The sequence below is a fragment of the Calliphora vicina genome, chromosome 4, assembly GCF_958450345.1.
Source record: "Calliphora vicina chromosome 4, idCalVici1.1, whole genome shotgun sequence".
Lineage (NCBI taxonomy): Eukaryota > Metazoa > Arthropoda > Insecta > Diptera > Calliphoridae > Calliphora > Calliphora vicina.
Window position 1 is genome coordinate 41,574,313 of NC_088783.1, and position 23,760 is coordinate 41,598,072.

General features: G+C 30.3%; 2 protein-coding genes across 2 annotated transcripts in view; one reads left to right on the top strand and one right to left on the bottom strand.

Moving 5' to 3' along the window:
* The first annotated feature begins 4,378 nt into the window (after positions 1-4,378).
* On the top strand, positions 4,379-5,722 carry LOC135958117 (calcyclin-binding protein). Its single transcript, XM_065508981.1, has 3 exons — positions 4,379-4,535; positions 4,600-4,763; positions 4,889-5,722. The coding sequence occupies exons 1-3, from the start codon at positions 4,521-4,523 to the stop codon at positions 5,388-5,390; spliced, it is 681 nt and encodes a 226-aa protein (XP_065365053.1). The 5' UTR covers positions 4,379-4,520; the 3' UTR covers positions 5,391-5,722.
* A 9,575-nt stretch (positions 5,723-15,297) lies between these two features.
* LOC135958020 (uncharacterized) overlaps positions 15,298-23,760 on the bottom strand; it is a 48,100-nt gene continuing 39,637 nt past the window's right edge. The window contains exons 3-8 of the mRNA XM_065508884.1: positions 20,240-21,135; positions 20,078-20,176; positions 19,910-20,014; positions 18,472-19,416; positions 18,338-18,397; positions 15,298-18,247 (exon numbers count right to left, since the gene is read on the bottom strand). Coding sequence (XP_065364956.1) covers positions 17,260-18,247; positions 18,338-18,397; positions 18,472-19,416; positions 19,910-20,014; positions 20,078-20,176; positions 20,240-21,135 — 3,093 coding nt within the window. The 3' untranslated portion in view covers positions 15,298-17,259. The remainder of the gene's footprint in view (positions 18,248-18,337; positions 18,398-18,471; positions 19,417-19,909; positions 20,015-20,077; positions 20,177-20,239; positions 21,136-23,760) is intronic.

The following is a 23,760-nucleotide window of genomic DNA, read 5'->3' on the forward strand; positions in this document are numbered from 1 at the left end:
GATTTAGAACAATAATTTGTAGAGTTTACGTTGACAACTTACGTTGTACAGGGTAAATTAAAAATATCTGTTATGTCTTAAATATATATTTGCAAACGAAGACTTGTAAATTAGTATAAGAGTTTTATAAGAGTTTTTAGGTAATCAGTTTAATTATTTAATAAGACTTTTAAATAAATAAGATGAATATTAATTAACCCTTTGCCTGTCCCCATACAAAAAAAAAAAGAATTGAAATTGAAAAATAATATAATTTGTGAATCATATATGATGCACGGACGTGTGAAAGAAACTAGCTTCCTGTCCTGTGCATCACATATGATACACATATGATACAGGGTTAAATAATTGAATTAACACAAATTTATCGTGAACCCATGTTTTTTAAAATGCACACAGAAAATTCGTTTGTAGCAATGACTTTTCTAAACGATTAATTTCTATTTTAGCCACCATTTATGGTTATTAAGTGTTAATGTCATAACATATTTTTCGTTAAACAATTTACTTCATGTGTCCATGCATGCACAACACCGACGCCATGCATGTAATTTTTCTAATCGTTTGTTCTATTTAATCCCCTTTTTAATAGAAGTGACAAACTGCCGCTTTTAAAAATGTGTATTAAACAAAAGTATATTGTATGTACGTTTATTATTTCACATATACAATTAATTACAGCGGCTGTATTGTATTGTTTTGTGTTCTTTATTGGCCTTATAAATAATCAATTGAATTAAATGTTTTTAAAACTTAAAATTTACAGGTGTGACAGTGTGACAAAAAATTTAATTATTAACTTGTCTGATCTTGCCATATTTGGCAAACAGCTTACAAGGTTTACACACTCACAGTTGAACACACATAACAATAGCTTTTAACATGATTTGGCATGTTCTCACACTAAATATGGTTTTAAAACAAGGGTTGATATAGTCGTTATTACTAGACTAATTGCATTTGATTGTTCAAACATGTGTAGTGAATTCTTTTTAATACCACCGCATATACTTACTTTTTTAAGTTTTTATGGTTTACCATTGGAGTTATAACTTTAGTGATTCAATTCAAGTAATTTCAATTCCAATATAGAATTAGTTAGGAATCAATTCATAGGCTTTATGGAATTAATTTGTTGTGAAATCACTCAAGTCTTTAATTCGAATCCATTACAAAATAGCTTAATAAAATTATTGTAAATTTTTCTTCAATTCAAATCTACAAGAGAATTTAAAATTCTGAGACATCGGTGAATTAAGCTCGAATAAAACCAAAACTAACGTTTTGATGAAAACTTTCTTTGTCGTTTTTCTCGATTAAGAGTTTTTGTTCTGTGCTGAAAATTATTAATCAAAGGACGATATGATGACACAGAAGTTAAGTTTTACTAAAATTATTGAAATTGCTCGGAAATTTCTCTTAAATCCTTTTAAAAGCCTTTTATACATAGTTGCCAGTTGAATTTGGAATAAAATCGTTATATTAAAAAATCCATTAAAATAATCAAAATATCTTTTTAAATAGTCAAAACGAAATGACACTTTTGGTATGTTCTAGTACTAATCAGATTTACAGGCTTTAGTCAGAAGTTACCAGAATTAATCAGGAAAACAATTTTATTGAAATTTTGAGTACGTGATCGATTTCCTGGAAAGTCTACCATGTATGCTAATTTTTGTAAACAGCAAAAAATTGGTCGAAATTGGATTGAAATTGAATTGGAATTGGATACGTTACGTCTTTTACATATCGTCATCTAAAATGCAAAATAACGTAACATCACTTTTCATAAGTTTATAGGAGAAGGAAAAAACGATATAAAATGAAAACTACTTGAGATATGAAACAAAATTTTCAAATCTGAATTACATTGACTCTAGAAATATATTTTATGAAAAAAAATAACTTTTTCAAAGCACACTTGTAAATATGTGGCTTACTTTTTTTTGAATTGTTATTTTCTGAAACAAAAAAACGTATCATCAATATAAATTTTTATGAAAAAATAAAAACTTAAATAAAAATATTTTTTTTTTATTTTAAATAAAAGCAGTTATATATACATTTTTAATTTTATTATGTTTTTTTTTATTTTAATTACTAACAACTACTTTTTTAAACTAAAAAATGTTCTTCATTAAATTTTCATTAAGACTGCAAAAAATATGCAATTGCAACAAATTTACTAAAAACAAGTAAGAGTGCTATATTCGGCTATGCCGAATCTTATATACCCTTCACCTTTGTTGTGGATGCATTATTATTTTTTATAATTAGTATATATGTATGTATGTACATTGCCCACTTTCAGCGTACAGCATCCTAAATTTATCAAGAACACAAAAAACAACAACAACGCCAAACGAAACAAAACACCAAAAGAAAAAACAAAATACGCAAGGCAATGAAACCAACACACATCCAAACATACGTTTAATTGTATAAAAAACAACAACAACGCCAAAAGAAACAAAATACGCAAAGCATGCACATTAAAACATACGATTTGTTGATTTTTTGTCAAAAAAACCAACACACAACCAAACAAACGTTTAGTTGTATAAAAAACAACAACAACGCCAAAAGAAACAAAAAAAACCAAATACACAAAGCTTGCACACCCAAGCATACGTTTTGTTGTTTTTTTGTCAAAGCATGCAATACATTGTGTTTTTTGATGAAATTTTCAGAGGTTGTCTCGGATTTTTGCTCATATCTCCGTTATTTATGGACGGATTTTGCTGATTTTAAATAGCAAAATTCTCGAAAGTATGTCTGACAGAATTGTTGAAGATTTGGATCCCGGAGATATCTGGGGCCTTCAGAAAATTGATTTCAACAGACAGACAGACAGACAGACGGACAGACAGACAGACAGACAGACGGACATGGCTTAATCGACTCCGCTATCTATAAGGATCCAGAATATATATACTTTATAGGGTCGGAAATGAAAAATGTAGAAATTACAAACGGAATGACAAACTTATATATACCCTTCTCACGAAGCTGAAGGGTATAAAAATAAAGATACTTCCTAAAATAAGGTAAACACGATTTATTAATTAATTACTCAAAGCGTATACGTTATTTTGTTTAAGAAAATCATATACTTAATGATACTTTAGTTTCAATTTTGGTTATAACTTGGTTATTTTTGATAGTAAAAGTTTAAAATTTTGTACACATATGTAATATGATGTAGTGAATCGTAATCGATAATAAAATCAATTTTGAATTTTTTGATGATACGTTGTTTTGCATTTTAGGTGACGATTCTGTTTGTCAAAATTTATAAAAATTGAAAGCTGTGACGTAGGCTGCACTCAACTTGAAATGAATTTTAGCGCAATTTCTGCAAAAAAAATATAATCAGCTGTTTTCTTGATTGTAAATTGAAAGGGAAATTGAAACAAGTTCGTTTCAATTCTTAAAAGTGTGAGTGTTTAGTAAAAAAGTGTGAGTGTATTAAAACTTGAAAGGCAAAACTTGATCGTGTAAACCCCAAGTTAGAAAGTTTCTTGAAATACCTTTCATTTGATGTCCATATTGTTTGTTTACTTGACTTAGTAACCGAGATATAGGTAAACAAATCGGGGTAGTCGTGGGCATAAATAAATTTGGTGTTGAAATTTTTACTAATATTTGAGTTGCATTTTTTGAAAGGGTTCCGGTAGGACATTTGTATTGTGGTTAGGTAAAATGATTCAATTTTAACCGAGTTTACGATGCCTGCTTTTGAATAATTATGAGGGAAGTTAGCAAAATAACGGCAACAAAGGTAATTTTAGTAAAAAAAAGAACTGGTAAAAAATAATAGAGTTAAAAAATATGTTTCCCGAAATAGACCCATTGTTGGAATTAAAAAGGCTTTATATACTTTGGAAATGTCTTTGAAATTTGATATCCATATTGTCCATGTACCTGGCTTAATAACCGATATATGGATCAAAAAATCTGGTAAGTCGTGGGCTTGATTTTCCCGATTTTGAATAGCAACCGAACGAGTACTATATCCTATTTGATGTATTAAGGTATTTTATTTTATATATTTATAAAACTATTACGAATTATCACAAATTGTTTATAAATTTTCCAGTTTTTCAATACAAATTTAAAATTTTTGTGTGAAAATTTGTAATAATTCGTAATAGGTTTTTGTTATTGAACAACCAACTTTTTTAACTTTTAAGAATTTTTATGTGATTTTAAAAAATTAAACAATAAATTTCTTATTTTTATTTTAGCTGCTTCAAAATATCTATTCAGTTTGCAAACAAGAGCTATAAAGTTTTTCACCTACCTAATAAATAACGACTATAAATATCAATCATCTAAAACAGAGCGTGAAAATGGCAACCCTTACGAAATGCAACACCGCCTAAAGTACTAATTAATACAACCCAGGTTGCAACTTGCAAAAGAAACATCGCGAATTTATATAAATATTGAGGAAACAAGAAGCGTGTATATTTATTGATTCGTTTCATATCAGAAAATCAATTGAATCATTCATAAACATGAGTATTGAAGAGGTAATAAAGAAAATTAAACTGTTGATTTCATTAATTTAATTAAATTTGTTAAATTCTCTTGCAGTTACGACAAGATTCTGAGGAATTCTCAAAACTTTTGGGAGAAGCCACTAGGCAGCGTGTTAAGGATGCACTAATTCATGCCAAAGCTGAGGTGGATCGTGAGATAGTAACGTTGGAGTTTAAGGCTAAACAAGCCGAGGAGAGTAAAGAACAAGGACCCAGAAGGTATGAAACCATTTAATTTACAAATCATTTTCTAGAACATTAACTATTACAATGCAAATGTGTGTATGTTGTTTACTAATTTGCTATTATTTTTCTGCTTTTTTTCATTCTCTCTTTGTTTACAGATATTTTAGTGAACTCACAGAATACGGTTGGGATCAAAGTGACAAGTTCGTTAAAATATTCATTACTTTGGGAGGCGTCCAAAATTTAGATGAATCAGCAGTTGTTACTAAATTTACCGAAAACTCAATGAATGTGAATGTTTCGAATTTGCATGGCAAAGACTATGGTTTGGTTATAAACAATTTACTTGAACCAATTGATGTTGTAAAAAGTTATCGCAAGATAAAGACCGGCATGATTGCCATTTATCTTAAGAAAGCCACCGAGGGTAGACACTGGTCCTGTTTGACCTCGATTCAAAAACGTTTAAAGGAACACCAAGATACCGAATTGAAGTCCTCAGACTCGGACAATCCTTCGGATGCTCTTGTCAACATAATGAAGAAAATGTATATGACTGGAGATACCAAAACGAAGCAGATGATTGCTAAAGCTTGGACTGAAAGTCAGGAAAAGATACATAAAGGCGATGCCAGCAGTTTGGATCTATCGTCCATGTAAACAGCAGCCAACAAGACAAATGCATATTTTAAAGAGAAATAACCGTCGTCGGCTAGAGTAGTTGAATTATTTTTGATGAAATGGAACTTGATGTCTAAATAATTAGTTCGCATTCGTAATTCCTTGAATTGTTTTATGTACAATTCCATAGTTTTTAATTTCCGTATTTGTACAAATATGTATTCTAATAGTAATTTTGTACCATTCTCTCCTAGCATAGTCAAGCTAATGTTTAATATCATTTATATAACTATATACTATAAACATTTCATAATTTATATACAGTGAATTTATAAAAATTAAATTGTTTAAATGAAATACCAAGAGATAAATGTGTTTTTTTTACTTTTTTAATAATTGTAGAAGTTTTAATTATCATGGAATGGCATAGACAAATAAGTTAGTGGTGTAGATCTAGTTAACAAATAAAATAGCTACTAAACTATTCCTTGCTAAAAGCGGGAATAGTTTTAAAGCTGTGGCTACAGAAATTGGTCCATTTATAGAAGAAGATGTCGCCTTAAAAATTACAAAATTTTATATTAAAAAAGCTTATTTCTTATGTTTTTATAAGCGTTTAAACCAAAAACGCCCAAGTGGGCGCAGCTGTGGTAAAAAAATTTGTCGATCATATGAAAGCCCACTTCCAAATCTATAAGATGGCGAAAACTATAAACTGGAAGCTGTCTTGGTTTTCGAGTTATAACGTGTGGAAGAAAAGTTGTTACGCGACATTTACCTTCTGCAAGATTATGTTCTCCTAATACTTGACAAAAAATTGGAATTTTTGAAAATAATTTTTTTAGTGGCATAATTTTATATTCAGCAAATTGCTTATATCTCTAACAGATTACGTCCAATCTATATGAAATTTGAAATGGTTCTAGAAGAAGATACAAGCAACTGAGTTGGTAAGAAAAATGTTGTCAAAGCTTCACAATTTCGGCTTAATAAGCGTTTAAAACTTGAAATTAAAATATCCACATAGTGGGCATGGCAATAGGGTTATAATATGTGACGCAAATGATAGACAATTTTAAACTCTAAAAGATAGTGAAGAAATTGTGTAAAATTTCCACTTAGTTTTCGAGTTATAACTAATTTAATAAAAAAAATTCACTTTCAAAAGCGTTTTTTAAGATTAAATTTGAAATATCTCTTTTTAGACTAAGCTATCGGGTAATAGTTTTTCATTTATTCAAAAGAAGACTTCAATATCTTTCACCTAAAGAAAAAATCATGTTAAATTCTTATTTAATTTTGCAGTTATAAGGTTTAGAAAAACTTTTGACTACGACCCAAAATGCATGTTTCTTGAGCAAAATTTTAATATCACATTTTTGATCACAGTTTGTGTGTTTTTGTAGCTATGGTCACCATATTTGGTTTATTTATAGGAAAAGATATTGGCGATAAAATGCCATGATTAAAATTTAAAAAGGCTTTCAACTTTAGTTTTAATAAGCATTTAATCCTAAAACGCCCATATTTCTCCAAGTGGGCGTGGCTTTGGTCAAAAAAATTATCGATCATATGAAAGCCCACTTCCAAATCTATAAGATGGCGAAAACTGTAATCTGGAAGCAGTCTTAGTTTTCAAGTTATTACGTGTGGAAGAAAATTTGTTACGCGACATTTACCTTCTGCAAGGTTATGTTCTCCTAGTACTTGACAAAAAAATTGGCAGTTTTGAAAATCATATTTTAGTGGCATAATTTTATATTTAGAAAATTACTTACATCTCTAACAGATTACTACCAATCTATATGAAATTTGAAATGACGGTAGAAGAAGATACAAGAAACTTGGTTGCTAAGAAAAATTTTGTCAACGCTTCACAATATCTGATTTTTAAGCGTTTAAAACTTTGAATTAAAATATCCTCATAGTGGGCATGGCAATAGGCTTATAATTTCTAACGCAGATTGTAGACAATTTTAAACTCTATAAGATAGTGAAGGAATTGTGTAAAATATCCACATAGTTTTTGAGTTATCACTAATTTAATAAAACTTGTTCCCTTTCAGAAGCGTTTTTTATGATTAAATTTGAAATATCTCTCTTTAGACTAAGCTATCGGGTAACAGTTTTTCATTTATTCAAAAGAAGACTTCAATATCTTTATAATATGTGACGCAAATGATAGACAATTTTAAACTCTAAAAGATAGTGAAGAAATTGTGTAAAATTTCCACTTAGTTTTCGAGTTATAACTAATTTAATAAAAAAAATTCACTTTCAAAAGCGTTTTTTAAGATTAAATTTGAAATATCTCTTTTTAGACTAAGCTATCGGGTAATAGTTTTTCATTTATTCAAAAGAAGACTTCAATATCTTTCACCTAAAGAAAAAATCATGTTAAATTCTTATTTAATTTTGCAGTTATAAGGTTTAGAAAAACTTTTGACTACGACCCAAAATGCATGTTTCTTGAGCAAAATTTTAATATCACATTTTTGATCACAGTTTGTGTGTTTTTGTAGCTATGGTCACCATATTTGGTTTATTTATAGGAAAAGATATTGGCGATAAAATGCCATGATTAAAATTTAAAAAGGCTTTCAACTTTAGTTTTAATAAGCATTTAATCCTAAAACGCCCATATTTCTCCAAGTGGGCGTGGCTTTGGTCAAAAAAATTATCGATCATATGAAAGCCCACTTCCAAATCTATAAGATGGCGAAAACTGTAATCTGGAAGCAGTCTTAGTTTTCAAGTTATTACGTGTGGAAGAAAATTTGTTACGCGACATTTACCTTCTGCAAGGTTATGTTCTCCTAGTACTTGACAAAAAAATTGGCAGTTTTGAAAATCATATTTTAGTGGCATAATTTTATATTTAGAAAATTACTTACATCTCTAACAGATTACTACCAATCTATATGAAATTTGAAATGACGGTAGAAGAAGATACAAGAAACTTGGTTGCTAAGAAAAATTTTGTCAACGCTTCACAATATCTGATTTTTAAGCGTTTAAAACTTTGAATTAAAATATCCTCATAGTGGGCATGGCAATAGGCTTATAATTTCTAACGCAGATTGTAGACAATTTTAAACTCTATAAGATAGTGAAGGAATTGTGTAAAATATCCACATAGTTTTTGAGTTATCACTAATTTAATAAAACTTGTTCCCTTTCAGAAGCGTTTTTTATGATTAAATTTGAAATATCTCTCTTTAGACTAAGCTATCGGGTAACAGTTTTTCATTTATTCAAAAGAAGACTTCAATATCTTTCACCTAAAGAAAAAATCATGTCAAATTCTTATTTAATTTTGCAGTTATAAGGTTTAGAAAAACTTTTGACTACGTCCCAAAATTCATGTTTCTTGTGCCAAATTTTAATATCAAATTTTTGTTCACAGTTTGTGTGTTTTTGTAGCTATGGTCATCATATTTGGTTTATTTATAGAAAAGGAAATTGTCAATAAAATACCATGATTAAAATTTAAAAAGGCTTGCAACTTTAGTTTTTATAGGCGTTTCAACCAAAAACGCCCCTGTTTCCCTTAGTGGGCGTGGCAGTGGGCAAATAATTTGTCACCAATATAGTTGCTTGTATCTTCTTCTACCCTCATTTCAAATTTCATATAGATTGGCCGTAATCTGTTAGAGATATAAGCAATTTTCTAAATATAAAATTATGCCACTGAAAAATGATTTTCAAAAATGTCAATTTTTTTGTCAAGTACTAGGGGAACATAATCTTGCAGAAGGTAAATGTCGCGTAACAAATTTTCTTCCACACGTAATAACTGGAAAACTAAGACAGCTTCCAGAATATAGTTTCCACCATCTTATAGATTTGGAAGTGGGCTTTCAGATGATCGATAATTTTTTTGCCAATAGCCACGCCCACTTGGGGAAATATGGGCGTTTTAGGTTTAAACGCTTATAAAAACTAAAGTTTTTAGCTTTTTTAAATTTTAATCATGGCATTTTGTCGGCTATATCTTTTTCTATAAATAAACCAAATATAGTGTTCATAGCTGTAAAATGCAGCAAACTGTGAACAAAAATGTGATATTAAAATTTTGCACAAGAAACATGAATTTTGGGTCGTAGTCAAAAGTTTTTCTAAACCTTATAACTGCAAAATTAAATAAGCATTTGACATGATTTTTTCTTTAGGTGAAAGATTTTGAAGTCTTCTTTTGAATAAATGCAAAACTGTTACCCCATAGCTATGACTAAAGAGAGATATTTAAAATTTAATCTTAAAAAACGCTTCTGAAAGGGAACAAGTTTTATTTAATTAGTGATAACTCAAAAACTATGTGGATATTTTACATAATTCCTTCACTATCTTATAGAGTTTAAAATTGTCTACCATCTGCGTTAGAAATTATAAGCCTATTGCCATGCCCACTATGAGAATATTTTAATTTAAAGTTTTAAACGCTTATAAAACCGAAATTGTTAAGCGTTGACAAAATTTTTCTTACCAACCAAGGTTCTTGTCTCTTGTTCTAGAACCATTTCAAATTTCATATAGATTGGACGTATTCTGTTAGAGATATAAGCAATTTTCTAAATATAAAATTATGCCACTAAAAAATGATTTTCAAAACTGAAAATTTTTTTGTCAAGTACTAGGAGAACATAATCTTGCAGAGGGTAAATGTCGCGTAACAAATTTTCTACCACAAGTAATAACTGGAAAACTAAGACAGCTACATGATTATAGTTTTCGCCATCTTATAGATTTGGAAGTGGGCTTTCATATGATCGTTAACTTTTTTGCCCATAGCCACGCCCACTTGGGGAAATATGGGCGTTTTAGGTTTAAACGCTTATAAAAACTAAAGTTTTTAGCTTTTTTAAATTTTAATCATGGCATTTTGTCTGCGATATCTTTTTCTATAAATAGACCAAATATGGTGACCATAGCTACAAAAACACGCAAACTGTGAACAAAAATGTGATATTAAAATTTTGCACAAGAAACATGAATTTTGGGTCGTAATCAAAAGTTTTTCTAAACCTTATAACTGCAAAATTAAATAAGCATTTGACATGATTTTTTCTTTAGGTGAAAGATTTTGAAGTCTTCTTTTGAATAAACGAAAAACTGTTACCCCATAGCTATGACTAAAGAGAGATATTTAAAATTTAATCTTAAAAAACGCTTCTGAAAAGGAAAAAGTTTAATTAAATTAGTGATAACTCAAAAACTAAGTGGATATTTAACACAATTTCTTCACTATCTTATGGAGTTTAAAATTGTCTACCATCTGCGTTAGAAATTATAAGCCTATTGCCATGCCCACTATAAGGATATTTTAATTTAAAGTTTTAATCGCTTATAAAACCGAAATTGTTAAGCGTTGACAAAATTTTTCTTACCAACCAAGTTAATTGTATCTTGTTCTAGAACCATTTCAAATTTCATATAGATTGTCCGTATTCTGTTAGAGATATAAGCAATTTTCTAAATATAAAATTATGCCACTAAAAATGATTTTCAAAAAATGTCAATTTTTTGTCAAGTACTAGGAGAACATAATCTTGCAGAAGGTAAATGTCGCGTAACAAATTTTCTACCACAAGTAATAACTGGAAAACTAAGACAGCTTCCAGAATATAGTTTTCGCCATCTTATAGATTTGGAAGTGGGCTTTCCTATGATCGTTAACTTTTTTGCCCTTAGCCACGCCCACTTGGGGAAATATGGGCGTTTTAGGTTTAAACGCTTATAAAAACTAAAGTTTTTAGCTTTTTTAAATTTTAATCATGGCATTTTGTCTGCGATATCTTTTTCTATAAATAGACCAAATATGGTGACCATAGCTACAAAAACACGCAAACTGTGAACAAAAATGTGATATTAAAATTTTGCACAAGAAACATGAATTTTGGGTCGTAATCAAAAGTTTTTCTAAACCTCATAACTGCAAAATTAAATAAGCATTTGACATGATTTTTTCTTTAGGTGAAAGATTTTGAAGTCTTCTTTTGAATAAATGCAAAACTGTTACCCCATAGCTATGACTAAAGAGAGATATTTAAAATTTAATCTTAAAAAACGCTTCTGAAAGGGAACAAGTTTTATTTAATTAGTGATAACTCAAAAACTATGTGGATATTTTACACAATTCCTTCACTATCTTATAGAGTTTTAAATTGTCTACCATCTGCGTTAGAAATTATAAGCCTATTGCCATGCCCACTATGAGGATATTTTAATTTAAAGTTTTAATCGCTTATAAAACCGAGCGTTGACAAAATTTTTCTTACCAACCAAGTTAATTGTATCTTGTTCTAGAACCATTTCAAATTTCATATAGATTGTCCGTATTCTGTTAGAGATATAAGCAATTTTCTAAATATAAAATTATGCCACTAAAAAATGATTTTTAAAACTGACAATTTTTTTGTCAAGTACTAGGAGAACATAACCTTGCAGAAGGTAAATGTCGCGTAACAAATTTTTTTCCACGCGTAATAACTTGAAAACTAAGACAGCTTCCAGATTATAGTTTTCGCCATCTTATAGATTTATAAGTGGGCTTTCATATGATCGATAATTTTTTTGACCAAAGCCACGCCCACTTGGAGAAATATGGGCGTTTTAGGATTAAATGCTTATTAAAACTAAAGTTGAAAGCCTTTTTAAATTTTAATCATGGCATTTTATCGGCGATATCTTTTTCTATAAATAAACCAAATATGGTGACCATAGCTACAAAAACACGCAAACTGTGAACAAAAATCTGACATTAAAATTTTGCACAAGAAACATGAATTTTGGGTCGTAGTCAAAAGTTTTTCTAAACCTTATAACTGCAAAATTAAGTAAGCATTTGACATGATTTTTATTTTAGGTGAAAGATTTTGAAGTCATCCTTTGAATAAATGCAAAAAAATTACCCCACAGCAATGGCTAAAAAGAGATATTTCAAATTTAATCTTAAAAAACGCTTTTGAAAATGAAAAAGTTTTATTAAATTAGTGATAACTCAAAAACTAAGTGGAGATTTTACACAATTCCTTCACTATCTTATAGAGTTTAAAATTGTCTACCATCAGCGTTAGAAATTATAAGCCTATTGCCATGTACACTATAAGGATATTTTAATTTAAAGTTTTAAACGCTTACAAAACCAAAATTGTTAAGCGTTGACAAAATTTTTCTTAACAACCAAGTTTCTTATATATTTTTCTCGAACCATTTCAAATTTCATATAGATTGGCCGTAATCTGTTAGAGATATAAGCAATTTTCTAAATATAAAATTATGCCACTAAAAAATGATTTTCAAAAATTCCAATTTTTTTGTGAAGTACTAGGAGAACATAATCTTGCAGAAGTAAATGGTGCATCACGAATTTTCTTCCACATGTAATAACTGGAAAACTAAGACAGCTTCCAGATTATAGTTTTCGCCATCGTATAGATTTGGAATTGGACTTTCAGATGATCGGATATTTTTTTGCCCAAAGCCACGCCCACTTGGGGAAATATGGGCGTTTTAGGTTCAAACGCTTATAAAAACTAAAGTTTTTAGCTTTTTTAAATTTTAATCATGGCATTTTGTCGGCGATATCTTTTGTCTATAAAGAGACCAAATATAGTGTTCATAGCTGTAAAATCCTGCAAACTGTGAACAAAAATGTGATATTAAAATTTTGCACAAGAAACATGAATTTTGGGTCGTAGTCAAAAGTTTTTCTAAACCTTATAACTGCAAAATTAAATAAGTATTAGACATGATTTTTTCTTTAGGTGAAAGATTTTGAAGTCTTCTTTTGAATAAATGAAAAACTGTTACCCCATAGCTATGACTAAAGAGAGATATTTCAAATTTAATCTTAAAAAACGCTTCTGAAAGGGAACAAGTTTTATTAAATTAGTGATAACTCAAAAACTATGTGGAGATTTCACACAATTCCTTCACTATCTTATAAAGTTTAAAATTGTCTACCATCTGAGTTAGAAATTATAAGCCTATTGCCATGCACACTATAAGGATATTTTAATTTAAAGTTTTAAACGCTTACAAAACCAAAATTGTTAAGCGTTGACAAAATTTTTCTTAACAACCAAGTTTCTTATATCTTTTTCTAGAACCATTTCAAATTTCATATATATTGGTCGTAATCTGTTAGAGATATAAGTAATTTTCTAAATATTAAATTCAGCCACTAAAAATGATTTTCAAAAAATGCCAATTTTTTGTCAAGTACTAGGAGAACATAATCTTGCAGAAGGTAAATGGTGCATCACGAATTTTCTTCCACATGTAATAACTGGAAAACTAAGACAGCTTCCAGATTATAGTTTTCGCCATCGTATAGATTTGGAATTGGACTTTCAGATGATCGGATATTTTTTTGCCTAAAGCCACGCCCACTTGGGGAAATATGGGCGTTTTTGGTTTAAACGCTTATAAAAACTAAAGTTGAAAGCCTTTTTCAATTTTAATCATGGCATTTTATCGGCGATATCTTTTTCTATAAATAAACCAAAAAGTAGTGACCATACCTTTAAAATCCTACAAGCTTTAAACAAAAAAGTAATATTTAAATTTTACACAACCAGCTAATAAAACCAAAATTGTGAAATGTCAGAAAATTGGTAGTTTATTGAAATTTGATACCTCATTTAAATAAAATTAGCAAGATTTTTGTTGTTTAATATATTTATATATTTTTTTCTTTATTACATGTGTGTATTATTTATGTTTGTATGCACGTTGTTTATGTAAAATTGAATTTATTTCATTTTAAAATTGCGGAATGAATTATGATATTACACTCGTACAATAGTAATAATAATAATAATGAATTTTAAATATGTCATGTATATGAGATGATTTTTTAAAATTTCTTCTTCAATTTCTTCATTGATCAAACAATTTTTAATAAACTACAGTGATTTTTTAATAATAGATTTTTATATATTTATTTATTTAATGGGGTTTTTCCATAAATGAGTGGTGCATTAAATATTTTTTATATATAAATATTTTGTTGTTGTTTGTAATTACTATTTAATTTGTTTTAAAGGCTGCCAGTCAAATAATAACGATTACTGATAACTATTTCCAATAAATCGTTTCATTTTAGTTTATTTATTATGGTTTATAACTCTAACTCTAATATTTTAAGGGTTTTCATTAAGAGGCACAACTATTTTTACTTGTTTTAAATATTCATTTGTTTGTTTTAAAACTAATATTTTATTTGATAAAATATTTAAAAAAAAAAAATTATGATAATAAATTGAAATGTTTTGTAAATAAATCACTTTCAGTTTAATATTAAAAAAAAATAATAATTAAAATTTCAAAAACTTAAAACATAAATCATAATTTGTCTTTTTGTTCATTGTATTTGTTAAAAGCTGCTTAAAATTATAATTATTTTTAGTTTGTTTTCTTTTAAATTAATTATAAAGAATTCTTTTTAATGGTTTTTTTTATAAAAATACTTTATATTTTTTGTTTGTTTATTGCTTAAAACATTTTTCCTGATTAACCTGAAAAATGTGTGTGTGATTTTTTATTTTATTATTCTTTTTAATTGCACTTTTTTATTTTATTTTCATGTTTGTTTTGTTTTTCTTTTTAATTTATATTTGAGTTCAGTTTATTAGAGTTTAAAAATTAAATACAATTTTTAAATTTGTTCTTAAGCAAGGATTTGTTTGTGTAAAATTAAAAATACATATTTTCTATAACGAAAAACCTTAAAATAAATATATTATTAATGTAAATAATGTTGTTTCTTTTATAAATAATATATTGGAAATTTGTTTTAAATAATAATAATAAAAACTAATCATGTCTTTTAAAAAGAAGTCATTTTTTGTTTGTTTGTAAGACAAAATACTACAAAATACTTTTAAAGGAATTTAAAATAATAAAAATAAAATTATTATAGACTCACTAGGGTTGCGGAAAAATAAAATTGTATAAAAATATGTTTTTTAAAAGAGGAATGTTTTTCTGTTTTTTAATTTACATTAATTATTTTAGGTTATATTTATTTAATTATGTATATTTTTCATAATTCCCACTTGAGTGTGAAAAAATTGGAGTTTTCTGAGTTTAAATGAGATTTAAATGATGACTTAATTTCATTGGTAAAATACAAATTAATTCCACAGCAGTTAAATAAATAATACTTTTTAGGAATTATGTAGTTCAAATTGGATATTACTCGTATTATCTTGACTTTTTAACAGAGATCGAAAATTACGGGTCCACCCATTTTCATTTCAATGGTAATTTCACAGTCTTAACCATTAATCGTTGTTTGTGTTATATCACTGAGAGAGGGATTTATAAGATAATATTTTATATTAGTGATAGAGAGCAACGGAAAAGAAAAACAGCGGAAATACGATGCAGTAAACAGGTCTTCCTAAAGGCCTTCTTTTGCATATACATTGGGAAATAATTTCAATTTTACACAGCGTGTCATTGGGAGCCAAGGTCTTGCATACTTGCTTCTGTTACACTGTTGTAAGTATGCATGCACGTCTGTATGTTGAAATCAATATTCCGTAGCCCTCAAATAACTTACATACATGATTCATACATCAATATATCCGCTATAGTCCCGCTTCGGTTGCTATTTAAAATCGATCAAATCAGCCCACAAATGGCTGATTCGTTAAAAGAAAATGTTGGAATTTATATGCAAATACATAGAAATTCGAAAGTATCTCCCCTCGAATTTAATTACCGAGTATTTTTTTAATATTTCACCTAAATACATTTAAATTAAGTCATCATTTATCATAAATAACCTTGACATAATCTAATAATATTTTACGCCCAAAATCATAGTTTAAATAATCGCTTTGCTCTAGTACTAATCAGATTTGCAGGTTTAAAAAAAAAATGTTTAAGGAGAAGCATTATTTTCAAAAACTATCAAAGCATTCTCAAACATTTGCAATCATTCTCAATTTAAGATCAATACTATGTGTTTGATGGGCAAAAATGTCTTGCATATTTATCAGTTTGCAATTGATTTTAATCTTGCAAATTTGCTCAAGTGTAGTGAATCAAAGTTTCATATTTTTTGTTATTGTGACCTTCAAAACAGGGGTAGTTTCAATTAAAATTACCATAGCAAACGAAGATGTAGTTTGCAACGAAGAGCGATTTCCGCTATTAAATATCGCTTTTGTTTTAAAGTTTATTTATTAATTTTATCAGGAAACTCTGAATGTTGGTTGCAATTTTTATAGTCTTACAAGGTGTAGTAAACCACGGTCTCATATATTTAGTTGTTGTGTTCCAAAGTTTGCGAGTGTAGTTTTCTACGAATAGTGGGAATTTCGCTACCGTTTCATTGTTTTTTTTTTAAAGCGAAAACAATAATAAATTTTGATTTTCTTTAGATTCTATTTAGCGACAAATTCCAATACAACAATTCACATAGTGTAGAAGAATATTTGGCGATATCGTCATAACATTTTGGCGATATTGTTATTGGAGTTTTTTGACAATCTATCAACTAAAAAGGCTTAATAATATCGCAATTGGGAAGGATACGAAATCGATTAATGGTGCAATAATATATTTCATCTAGCTAATACTTTTAATGAATCATTAATTTTCTTATTACTGGGCTTCTCAATAAAACCGGCAAATCTGACGAATGCGATAACAAAGCAAATATTAAACTAATAGCAACAAATAATTTGTCAAGCTCCAAATTATAACTCCAAAGTTCAGTTTAGCTATAAATTAAAGCTAAAATATGTTCTAATTTAAACTAATAATATTTCTACAACTTCAACTACAAGTTTAACTACTACCTACTACTTCACACATACTGCTAAATATTACCTCCTTAATCCTTAAGGGATATTCGTTCAATATGTATTGCTGCTCTGTTGTCTGAATTTTGTTAACGTGTGGTAAAGGCACTTAAGAAATGAGCACCACTCATGTCGAATTGTTGCTCATAACTTTCATCGGCCGATGAGGATGCATTTTGTGCATTAGCTGCCGCAGTGGCTAAAGCTGCCATACTGCTGGTGGTGGTGGTGATATGGTTGGCGGCATTTGTGTTGCCCTTAAGTTGTTCCATATCGATGAGGGGCGGTTTGTCGCCAGGCTTCCAGCGCCTGTGTATGCCCATCGATTTTAATTTCTGACACACCGAAGAGGGCGAAATAGCGTAACCCTTTTCCGCCAGTCGTGCCGACACTTTCCAGTATTGTATGTTGTTGTCTTCTTTAATTAATTCTAGAATTTCTCGCGTTATTTCTTTGTCTCGAACTTCACGTTCGGCTGCCTTAAGACGACGCCTAGGATTTGTGTGTTTTTGTTCTAGTGGCTGGATTTGTTGCGTTGACTGTTGCTGCTGCTGCTGCAGTTGTTTTTTCTGCTTTTGCAGCAGTTGTTGCTGCTGTTCACGTTCTCTTTCCTGTTGTCGTTGTTGCTTTTGCTGTTCCAGTTGTTGCTGCTGCTGTTGCAACTGTTGTTGTCTCTGTAGCAGTTGTTGTATTTGTTGTTGCTGCTGTAAATGCTGCTGCTGTAATTTTTGCTGATGATCCAATTGCTGTTGCACCAGCAAAGCCTGTTGTTGCCTTTCCGTATCGGTTTCACGTCTCGTATCGCTGCCCTCACTTAGCACACTGCCCGTGTCTTCATCGTGCCTCATCATGGTCATACGGATATCACGTCTATTGCGATACGACAGGGGTACTCCCTTAATTATGGCATCTCTTAGCTTCCAGGCAGTCATTTGTGAGACATTCAGTGCCTTGGCAATTTCCATAGTTGAGGCATTTTGTGCCACCAACATTTTGGCCATGGCATATTTTTCATCGTCTATAAAGACATTCGGTTTGCGTGGCTTCTTTTTGGAACCACTGATGTTGTTCGATGATCTGTAATTAGGGAAATTTAGTAAATAGTTTATAAATAAGATTAAAGTGAAATGTTGAGTTAATTTAATTGATATAATTAATTTCACTTACGTTTCGTTATTCTGCATAGAAGCAATCGGACGTATTGAAAGATTTACAGGTAATTGGTGGCTAAAATAAACAAAAATACATTCAATTTATTAAAAATGAATTTAAATTTATTAAAAATTATAACTTGAACTTACATTGCAGCCGCTACAGCTGGAGATAAATGGTTCAAAAGCGGTAGTTTTTTACCATTGCCCAAAGGAATCGCTTGAGCATCTTCTGGGTCTTTTAAAGTAGTTGATTTTTGTAAATATAAAGATTGTTGTATTTGTTGCTGTTGTTGTTGTTGACTATTTACATGTTCAGTCTCTTGTTGGTTTTGTTGTTGTTGTTTATGACGTTGATATTGATGATGACGATGATTTGAGTCGGGATCATCATCATTATCACTGTCCGTATCGGTAGCAGTATCATTGTTATCTAGGTGAGCATTTTTATTGATTTCCATAAGTCTTTGTTGTTGTACTACAGATATTTTATTGTGCAATTTATGTTGTTCTAATATGGCGTTTGTTGTTGTTGATAATTGTTGCTGCTGCTGAGCATTATTTAATTTCAATTCATTTGTTCGTTGTATTACGGAAGTGGCTACACTAACATTATTATTTTCTCTTATTAATTGTTGTTGTTGTTGCTGCAGTTCCAGGTGATGTTGTTCTAGTTGCCGGTGGTGATCTTCATTATCTGATTCTTGATTATTATTATCATGATCCTCTTCCTCTTCATCTTCAGTAGCTGCTCGCTCACGTTTAATGTGCTCGGTAAAGGGCTGATGATTTAGTTGATTTTCGGGTTTTTCTATATTTAACATTTCACTTTCTTCATTATTTGGCATCTCTGCCTCGTTGTTATCATTATCGTCCTCCTCATCTTCGGGTGGATCGATGACTCGCTCGTGTAAACTGACACCATTGACGAGACTTTTACGCAGACGCCAGGCAAATGTTCGTGATATATTCAATTCATTAGCAATGACTGTGGTAGTGGCTTCTCGTAAGATCAATTGCTTGGCCAGGGCGATTTTCTTGGCGTCCAATTTAATGCGAGTTCTGCCCTTGCGTTTATTGTTGGCCATGATAATTCTGCAAAATTAAAGAAGAAATATTATAAAGCCATTTTCACTTTAAGTTTTAATACTAATACACAATAAACTCTAGTTCAAAATTAATAGAATTTGTCGCCATTCGTTCGTCTACGGTCTCCTACTAAAACTAATAATCTATAAAAAATACATATCATTTGATCTACTTATATAAAAATGAAATGGTCCATGTATGTAATGGCATCACGTGAGAACAGCTGATTTTTTTTTATTCGTTGCAAAGAAAAAAATTAAAAAATTCCGGGTAAAACTCGGAAATTTATTTTTTTGAGTCCAGTCAACTGTAATAAAAAAGCTCCCTAAAGTACTCAGTACAAATTTAGATATTTTATTTGCAAATAAATAAGAACAGGCAGGTGTATGTGTGTTGGAGAAACTTGAAGAACTAACATTAGTAAATGCTACCGGTCGAAGCCGGGGCGGGGCGGTCAACTAGTAATCTATAAAAAATAAATATCTTTTGATCTACTTACTTTCGATTATGAAGATAAATAGCATTTTCCGGTTTTCGTATACCAATGCGTCTGGGAAAATTGTTATATTGCACGATATTTTGTTTGAAAAGTTGTTGCAGAGGCCTAAAATTAAACAAAAATTTGTATTACTTCCAATATATTCGTTTCTAAGACAATCAAACTTACATTTTTGCTGTTTTCGAGGGGCAGCCAGTACGTTTATGCCAGCCCAAATGATGACCAGTAGGGAATAAAACATTGCAGTCGGTACATTGCATGGGTCGCCTAAAAATTTTAATATTAAATTAGTTCTTAAATTTAGAAACCCCCCAAAAAAAAACTACTCACGTTTGATTACGTCTTTTCTTAACACAACGACCACGACGTATGTGTTTCTCCAGGAAACGTTTGTAAAAGTAGGTCTTCTTACAATTCGTACACTCATAGACGGGACCCGAGGTGCCATGAACACTTTGCATGTGCGCCTTTAGAACTTGTTTCATTTCGAATATTTGAAAACAGTGCGGACATTGATAGCCACGCATGTGTGTCATGCCAGAAGTAGCATCGACCGCCGAGGCTGTACCATTGGTAACAGTAGCGCCTGCGCCTCCATCCTCGGACGGTGTTATTAACTCAATTTCCGGTATCAATGGCAACGGTCCATCTTCATCATCATCGTCTTGATCAGTTTCACTTGCTGTACCCTCGGCCGCCTCATCATCACTTCCGCCATTACGCTGGATGCCATTTAATTTGCTTAAATGCTGTTGCATGTACTCATGCATCAAACGTATCGAATTAAAATCAAATGCAGGTTTTTGTCCATTGGCACTTTTTATTTCACCATCATCCTCTACCACATGACCATGATGATGATCATCATCATCGTCAATTTCATGATTTTCATTATCACCAGCATCTTCCAATCTATGATCGCCACCATTTATTTGACGATGTAGCTGATGTTTATAATTGTGTTCATCCAATTCGAGTTCCTCGTCACTTTTATTGGCGGCCAGTTTGTGAATTTGCCCATTTGTCATATCATTAGCAACCTCATCCTCGTCTTCCGTTTCAACGGTATTTGTGTGATCGGATTTGCTTTCGATTTTACGTATTAGCAATTGTTGTCTGTAGAAATTATCAGCATCTTCACATTTCTTTTTGAACAGACAGGCCGATATGGTGTTTTTGGCACAGGTTATGCACACTTGTTGGGGCAGTGTATCGCCACGTTCGATCTGTAATTATAAAAAGTTTTGATTTGAGTATAATTATTTTTACAAAAGATTCAAGGATGTTTTATTTAGTTCATGGAATAATACAATGTTTTAAAAATGCAAACACCTGTTCCTTAAACTCAGTATTTCGTCAGTATTCATCAAAAAAAATCAATCAGATTCCGTTTTTTGGTCTGAAGAAAAACGACTTTGGTCGGAGTCTAGAAAACTGCTTTCTGAACTCCAAAACATAATCAGAATTTATAAAAACTTGAAAATTATCTACCTGTATTTATTGTACAATATTGTGAACGCTTTTCCAACCATTAGGATCAATAAGCAACAGTATTTAATTATATTTTGCCAAAATTGCATTATTCTAATCGAATTTTCTATTAAATCTCAGTATATTACTGATTTTATATGTTATTTATCCGATCCTCCTCAACTCTAAAGTAATAAGATCGATATGTCTTTTCGATTGCATTTATACACTGGTCGAACATAGACAAAACTTTGTCGAGTTAGTATGGTTTTCTGGAAAATGAGACGAAACTGTGGCTCAATGTCCAAATGGGGGCTTTGTTAGTTAGTACTTCGAGAAATTCCACTCCAGAAGGAGTTTGCATTTTATGTGTTGCACTATGTTAATAAATCAGCAGTTTCACAAATTATAAAAAAATTTCATGAAAATGGAATCGTAAATCTACTCCAAGACAAGATAATTTAATAGCAACACATTTTTCACAAAAAATACTCCCGTACGGTTATCAAAAGGGGCTGGTCTTGGTTGCTAATATCCCACGTAAAAATCTCGCATTTCTAAAAAACCAAATACTATTTAGGAGGAAGTTTGGGAGAACATTTTTAAGATGACTGGATCGGATACAGATCAATTTTAAACGTGTTTTGTACACATATGCTTAGGATATTGGAGATTCCATCACGAGATTGTACCTCTAATGTTGTAACCATGGAAAATTGTATTGGGAATTCGTATATTTTGAATGTGGTTTTTTGTTTTAATGCATTGCGAATTTTGTGTCAACAAAGCGTCATATACGGGAAGTTTTGCTTTACTTCTCTAATTTAAAAAAATGCCGCTGAAGCACATCGATCGCTCACCGAAGCTTATGATAATCCATCGGTTTCAACGATTTTGACATGAAGGTATTACTCCATGAAAATTGTTGTCAAACTCAACAAGAGCTTGCAAAATCATTGGTAGAGCTACTCAAGCTTTTGTATATCTGAAATGCAGCTTCAACACTATAAAAAAATCATTTTTGCACCGTATCATTACTTGCGATGAAAAATGGATCCATTACGATAATCCGAAGCGTAAGAGATCGTATGGGAAGACCGGCCAAATATCGACACCAAAGCCAAACATCCATGGCTCTAAGGTATTTGGTGCGATCAAAAGGGTCCTATCTATTATGAGCTGTTGAAATCTGGCCAGACCATCACAGGTAACCTGTACCTGAAACGATTATTGGTAGAAAAACGCCCAGAATATACGGTCAGACATGAAACCGTAATATTCTATCATCGCAACGTTCGGCCACATATTGCAATAACTATTAAAAAGTATTTAGAATGAAGTGGTTGGGAATTTTTTTTCCCTCGCTTTTTAGTTCAGACAGTGACCCGTTACTTTGGAACAGAGTATCCGATATTGGCTTGATTCTTTCTCGGTCTGAGCATTTATTTTGGCTTGGAATCCATATGTTGCCAGAAAGATGGGAAAAGGTCATAGCTAACAATGACCAATACTTTGAATAAATTTATATTGTACAAATGTTTCAAAACAAAAGCTAAAACTTTAAAAAAAATTCCGCATTTTTAAGTCATACACCCAATAATTTAAATCTAATACAAATTGAATGAATATATTATTTCTTCATCCAGATTTGGTTTTGTTTTGCTTTTAATCATTTACAAAATATGAATTGAAAAAAGAGGGCTATATTCGGCTGTGTCGAATCTTATATACCCTTCACCAAATTGTATTTCAAAATAAAAATTTTAAATAAACAAAATTAATTTTTTTTTTCAAAGTTGTTTTTTTCAATTTTTGAAAAAAAAATTTCGAATTGTTTTTTTAAAATATTTTAAATAAAATTTTTTATTTTAAATTTAAAAAATTTTTTTTTTGTTTTTCAATTATTTTTTTTTAATATTTAGCGAAAAAAAACTTTTGGTAAAAAAAAATCGGGTTCAAAATTATTTTTTCCGGTTTTGACCCATTGTAGGTCCAATATACGTCGTTGCAAAGGTCTTTGAAATATCTATCATTAGATATCCATATTGTCTATATTAAAGACTTAGTAATCCAGATATAGGTCAAAAATAGGTAAAAAATCGAGGTTGTCCTGGTTTTTTCCTCATATCTCAGCCATTTGTGGACCGATTTTCTCCATTTTAAATAGAAACTGAGCCGGAAGAATATCGGAGATATTGATGTATGAATTGTATATGTAAGTTATTTGGGGGCTTCGGAAAGTTGATTTCAACAGACAGACGGACATGGGTTAATCCGCTATCTATAAGGATCCAGAATATATATACTTTATACCCTTATCACGAAGGTGAAGGGTATAAAAACTATCTAAAGCCTTTTTTTAATAGATTTTAGTAATATAT